The 6817-nt window shown below is 39.5% G+C and overlaps 1 protein-coding gene across 3 annotated transcripts in view; it reads left to right on the forward strand.

Moving 5' to 3' along the window:
• The window catches only part of LOC107573818 (zinc finger protein 585A-like), a 13121-nt gene extending 7726 nt beyond the window's left edge, over positions 1 to 5395 (forward strand). For 2 of the 3 annotated variants that reach the window (XM_016260269.1, XM_016260270.1), the window contains exon 3: positions 3160 to 5395. In XM_016260269.1, the coding sequence (XP_016115755.1) occupies positions 3160 to 5111 (1952 nt within the window). In that variant the 3' untranslated portion in view covers positions 5112 to 5395. The remainder of the gene's footprint in view (positions 1 to 3159) is intronic. The other variant, XM_016260271.1, reaches the window with a different exon arrangement.
• Positions 5396 to 6817: the final 1422 nt, after the last annotated feature.

Raw genomic sequence — 6817 nt, forward strand, 5'->3', positions numbered from 1 at the left:
GCTCCTCAGGGTTGTGTTCTCTCTCCACTGCTCTTCTCCCTGTACACCAACGACTGCACATCTAAAGACCCCTCTGTCAAGCTCCTGAAGTTTGCAGACGACACCACACTCATCGGCCTCGTTCAGGACGGTGACGAGTCTGCTTACAGTCAGGAGGTTAAAGAGCTGGCTGTCTGGTGCAGTCTCAACAACCTGGAGCTTAACACGTTCAAAACTCTGAAGATGACCGTGGACTTCAGGAGGAACCCCCCTGCTTTCCTTCCACTCACCATCATGGACAGCACTGTGACTGCAGTGGAGTCATTTAGGTTCCTGGGCACCACAATCTCTCAGGACCTGAAGTGGGACACTCAGATAGACTCCATTGTTAAAAAGGCCTAGCAGAGGTTGTACTCCCTTTGCCAGCTGCGGAAGCTCAACTTGCCACAGGAGCTGCTGAAACAGTTCTACTCCACCATCATTGAATCCGTCCTCTGCACTTCAATAACTGTCTGGTTCAGCTCAGCTATCAAATCTGACCTCAGAAGACTACAGAGGGTAGTCCGGACTGCTGAGCGAATCATTGGTACAACCCTCCCTTCTCTCCAAGAACTGTACTCATCCAGAGTGAGCAAAAGGGCTGGCAGAATCACTCTGGACCCCTCACATCCAGCACACTCCGTCTTTGAACTGTTGCCATCTGGTCAACGCTACAGAGCTCTGAGCACCAGAACGGCCAGACAAAGGAACAGTTTCTTCCCTCAGGCAATCCATCTCATGAACACTTGACAATAACTGTGGAACACACAGCACTATTTATACACATAATATACCTGTACATACAACTGTCTATTGTTATATACCTGTACATACAATTGTCGATTTGTATATTTTTATTCCTTATTTACTCTTAATTTTAAATTTTTTTATTATTATGTGTTTTTTGTTCTGTCACTGTCATTCTGTTACACTGTGGAGCTTCTGTCATGAAAACAAATTCCTCGTATGTGTAAACATACCTGGCAATAAAAACTCATTCTCCATCTCATGAACACTTGACAATAACTGTGGAACACACAGCACTATTTATACACATAATATACCTGTACATACAACTGTCTATTGTTATATACCTGTACATACAATTGTCGATTTGTATATTTTTATTCCTTATTTACTTGTTCTTTTTTTAAATTTTTTATTATTATGTGTTTTTTGTTCTGTCACTGTCATTCTGTTACACTGTGGAAGCTTTTGTCCCGAAAACAAATTCCTCGTATGTGTAAACATACCTGGCAATAAAACTCATTGTGATTCTTCTTCTCTTTAGCCCAGAGGACACGGCGTCCGTGATTTCCAACAAGAATGTCACATTTGGACTCGTCTAACCATAGAACACTTTTCCACTTTGAAACAGTCCATTTTAAATGAGCCTTGGCCCACAGGACACGACGGCGCCAGGTTCACATGTGGCTTCCTTTTTGCATGATAGAGCTTTAGTTGGCATCGGCAGATGGCATGGCAGATTGTGTTTACCGACAGTGGTTTCTGGAAGTATTCCTGGGCCCATTTAGTAATGTCAATGACAGAATCATGCCGATGAGTGATACAGTGTCGTCTGAGGCCCGAAGACCACTGGCATCCAACAAAGGTCTTTGGCCTTGTTCCTTACGCACAGAGATTTCTCCAGTTTCTCTGAAACTTTTGATGCTGTTATGCACTGTAGATGATGGGATTTGCAAAGCCTTTAAAAATGTCAAATTGCGTAGTATTCCACAATCTTTTTACGCATTCTTTCAGATTGGAGAGCCTTTGCCCATCTTTACTTCTGAGAGACTCTGCCTCTCTAAGACATCCCTTTTATGTTACAGACCTGATGTCAATTAACTTAATTAGTTGCTAGATGTTCTCCCAGCTGAATCTTTTCAAACTTTCTTTCCCTTAAGTTGGCAATAAACATGAGAAAAGTGTCCGTTATACAAGGTTTTGGTCATCGTTCAAATAGTAAAAGCTAGGACAGGCAAGGAATAAGGATAAAAGAGAACAGAAAATGTGAAAGTTTGTGAGGGATTTGGCTGTCCTGATGGAGTCAGGTAGGTCATTCCACCAACAGGGTTCGCTGAAAGAGAATGTCCTGGAGAGCGATTTTGTGCCTCTCTGTAATGGGACCTGGAGCCACCGCTTGTTAATCGACCGCAGGTTTCTGGAGGGGATGTAGACGCTTAGGAGAGAGTGGAGGTAGGGGGGTGAGGAGCCCATGGCTTTTCTGTAAGTAAGCACCACTTGATGCAAGCTGCGACTTGTTTTTTTTTGCATAGCATGTCAGAGAAATACGGCTCTGTGTATTAAATGCAGCTCCGTCTGAAAGCAGGTGATGGCGATTTACCACTAATCACAGAACTGGCTTTACTGACGAGATGTGCATGACAATCGCACTTGATTAATCGTGCAGCCCTAACGGCATAAAATTCAAAGGAAGGGGTGTTGAGGTAATAAGAGCATGGGCGGTATTTCCAGCTTTTGGAAATGAGGAGACACGTACCCCCACCTCTCCCAACCTGTTGTGGGGGGGGGGGGATAAGTTGTCTTTACACTCGTAGGTCTTCACACAAGGAGGGCTAATGCTTCTGCTGACGCTTCTGCGCCACTGAACAAACTCCACCTAAATACAGAGCTAACTCACTTGAGTGAAAACAGCTGTCCACGCCTTTCTAATTAGCACAGCAAAGCCTATAGTGTGCAGTTGTCTCAATCTAAACTAAATGTGGTACAGTTTGCTACTTAAGCACAAATGTTCAGTTAGAAAAAAGTGTTTTTGTAAATTCTAATTACAGCTAATGGCAAACAACATGCACAATCAGCATAAACTTTTAAATAAAATAAGAGTTAAATGTATTAATCCTCCTAACTATCAGATATTTATTCTAAATTAAAAACTGAAAACTGGTATTAAACAAAACACTGACATGCTCTTGTCGTGTCCGCTGACAAATCGCTTTATTTTGTATTTGTTGGTATTTGGGACGTGTCCTAGAGAAAGCAAAGACTTAAGGACACAAGGTTCTGAGATTACAGGTTACACTTTCTTCAGATCTAGCATACATGTTGTTGGATTTGATGTTTATCTTGCTTTGTGCCAATAAACTGGTCTTAACTTATTTTTGTTTCTTTTCACCTTAGACCTGACGGCGCTGAAAGAGAAGAGTCGAGAACTGAATGAAACCGAAGAAAAAAATCAGACTGAGAAATGTCATGATGATATGGCTGGGGAAAAATCTTTTAGTTACTCTCAGACTCTTAATAGAGAAACTACACAGCCTAAAGTCCAGATGAGAGTTCACACTGAAGATATACCTTCCACCTGTCAACACTGTGGAAAGAGTTTCAGTAAAAAAAGAAGCCTTACAATCCACTTACGAATCCACAAACACAAACCTTATACCTGCAAACCGTGTAGGAAGAGTTTCAGACTAAAAGAAAGTCTTAAGACTCACTTGAGAATTCACTATGGTGAAAAGCTGTTCATATGCTTTCAGTGTGGAAAGAGTTTCAGTAAAAAAAATAGTCTGAATAGCCACATGAGAATCCACACTGGAGGAGGCCCTTTCACCTGCAAACAGTGTGCGAAGAGTTTCAGTAAAAAAAATAGTCTGAATAGCCACATGAGAATCCACACTGGAGGAGATCCTTTCCCCTGCAAACAGTGTGCGAAGAGTTTCAGTAATAAAAAGAGTCTGAATAGCCACATGAGAATCCACACTGGAGGAGGTCCTTCCACCTGCAAACCGTGTCGGAAGAGTTTCAGACTAAATGGAAGTCTTAATACTCACATGAGAGTTCACGTTGGTGTAAAACTGTTCATATGCATTCAGTGTGGAAAGAGGTTTAGGAAAAAAGAGAGTCTAAATGGCCACATGAGAGTTCACACCGGAGAGAAGCCTCACACCTGCGAACTGTGTGGAAAGAGTTTCAAACATAAAATAAGCCTTAAGCATCACATGAATATTCACTCAAGAGAGAAATATTTTAGATGTCATGTGTGTGAAACAAGTTTTGCTGACAGGAGTCACCTTAAGAATCATGTACAAAATCACATTGGGGAGAGGCCTGGCATGTGCCATCACTGTGGAAAAAGTTTCACAAACAAAGCATATCTTCAGTCTCACATAAGATGTCACACAGGAGAGAAGCCTTTCACCTGCCCTCAGTGTGGAAAGAGCTTCACGGTTAAAGGAAACCTTAAGGTGCACATAAAAATTCACACTGGAGAGAGGCCTTACAAGTGTCCTCAGTGTGAAAAGGGTTTTAAAATGAAAGGGCACCTTAATGTTCACATGCGACTTCACACTGGAGAAGGCCCTTTCACCTGCAAACTGTGTGGAAAACGTTTCAGTCAAAAGGAAAACTTTGATGGCCACATGAGAATGCACTCTGGAGAGAAGCCGTTCATATGCCCTCACTGTGGAAAGAGTTTTACACTGAAAAAGAGACTTACAACCCACTTGAGAATTCACACTGGAGACAATCCTCACACCTGCAAAGTGTGTGGGAAGAGTTGCAAATCAAATGCTCGTCTGATGTCTCACATGATCGTTCACACTGGAGAGAAGCCTCACACCTGCAAACTGTGTGGGAAGGGATTCAAACATAAAATAAGCCTTAAGCATCACATGAGTACTCACTCAAGAGAGAAATGTTTTAGATGTCATGAGTGTGAAACAAGTTTTGCTGACAGGAATCACCTTAAGAATCATGTACAAAATCACATTGGGGAGAGGCCTGGCATGTGCCATCACTGTGGAAAAAGTTTCACAAACAAAGCATATCTTCAGTCTCACATAAGATGTCACACAGGAGAGAAGCCTTTCACCTGCCCTCAGTGTGGAAAGAGCTTCACGGTTAAAGGAAACCTTAAGCTGCACATGAGAGTTCACACTGGAGAGAGGCCTTACAAGTGTCCTCAGTGTGAAAAGGATTTTAAAATGAAAGGGCACCTTAATGTTCACATGCGACTTCACACTGGAGAGAAGCCTTACAAGTGTCTTCAGTGTGACATCAGTTTCACATATCACATAAGCCTGAAACAGCATTTGCAAACTCATTCTGGAAAGAATTCCTCGTTTCCCATGTGACAAAAGGTTTAGAAATAATGCATTCACTCTGGAGAAAGACAGTTCAATTGTGATTGGTGTAATAAAAACAGCAGACTTACAGATATATGAAAAGTCATTTAAATGTGACCCTGTTTGTGTTCTTTGTCAAATAAAATAAAAAGTACCCTTACAAAAAGTTTGTTCATGACTGTTATTAATATGCTGTTTTTAGGCTAAAAATAAGAATAGATAGTAAGAATAATCGCCTCCCTTTAAAATAATTACATTGTTTTGCTAAAATGAAGACGGACACAGTTTTTGTTTTATCCAGCTGTATTTACTGTAGTATAAATAGCTACAGTTTAGTTTAAACAAATCTATCAAAGTAAGTGTAAATACAGTGGGTACGGAAAGTATTCAGACCCCCTTAAATTTTTCACTCTTTGTTATATTGCAGCCATTTGCTAAAATCATTTAAGTTAATTTTTTTTCCTCATTAATGTACACACAGCACCCCATATTGACAGAAAAACACAGAATTGTTGACATTTATGCAGATTTATTAAAAAAGAAAAACTGAAATAACACATGGTCCTAAGTATTCAGACCCTCTGCTGTGTTATTTTGATTTTTAGATTTGCATTTGTTTTTTTTATTTGTTATTTTGTTTTCAGAATACCAGATGACCTAATAAGTATGTTTCCAATATCAGAAAAGATTAAGCCACAACATTTAAAACACAGAATTGTTGACATTTTTGCAGATTTATTAAAAAAGAAAAACTGAAATATCACATGGTCCTAAGTATTCAGACCCTTTGCTCAGTATTTAGTAGAAGCACCCTTTTGATCTAATAAAGCCATGAGTCTTTTTGGGAAAGATGCAACAAGTTTTTCACACCTGGATTTGGGGATCCTCTGCCATCCCTCCTTGCAGATCCTCTCCAGTTCTGTCAGGGTGGATGGTAAACGTTGGTGGACAGCAATTTTTAGGTCTCTCCAGAGATGCTCAATTGGGTTTAAGTCAGGGCCCTGGCTGAAATATTCAGAAAACAAGTCAAGTCACCTTTATTTATCTAGCACTTTTAACAATACATATTGTGTCAAAGCATAATTTACACATTTTAATTATTAACGCATGATAGTAAAAATGTAAACGAATGTGGAATAAAAACATCATGATTATATTTATAAATACAAACAATATTCTTTTAAAAAACTTTGCCTTGGTAGTCATGAAATAAAACATTTAAAACTCAAGTAGAAAAATTATTTCAGATAAAATATTTAAAAGTTTAAACTAAAACTTAAATATGTAACTTATTACTTATTACTCATTTTATTATTACATAAAATAATCCTCGGAATTCAATATCTGGAAGACATGTTTTAACTTTGTTAAAGACGGAGATATTGATGAAGCACTAGATGTGTGAAGATATGTAATATAAATATAACAACAATCAGGATTGTATTTTTATTTTATTTTTGCCTGCCAAGACTTTGCGGTTGTGGGGATGGGTATGAAGGTATTTTTGGTGCAAAACAACTGAGTGTCCGTGACAGCAGAATTTGCAGTTGTAGAGAATAGCCACACATGTGTATCAGTAAATCTGAAGTCACAGACAAAAGTTGCAAATTTGTAGATTTTTTTTATCTTCCACAAACACAACACAACAGTTACACGTTCTTGAATCCTTCACTGCAGGTGCACAAATCCTAGTCTACGAATCACAAATCAAGAAA

Source organism: Sinocyclocheilus grahami, unplaced genomic scaffold, assembly GCF_001515645.1.
Source record: "Sinocyclocheilus grahami isolate Dianchi unplaced genomic scaffold, SAMN03320097.WGS_v1.1 scaffold2042.1, whole genome shotgun sequence".
NCBI lineage: Eukaryota > Metazoa > Chordata > Actinopteri > Cypriniformes > Cyprinidae > Sinocyclocheilus > Sinocyclocheilus grahami.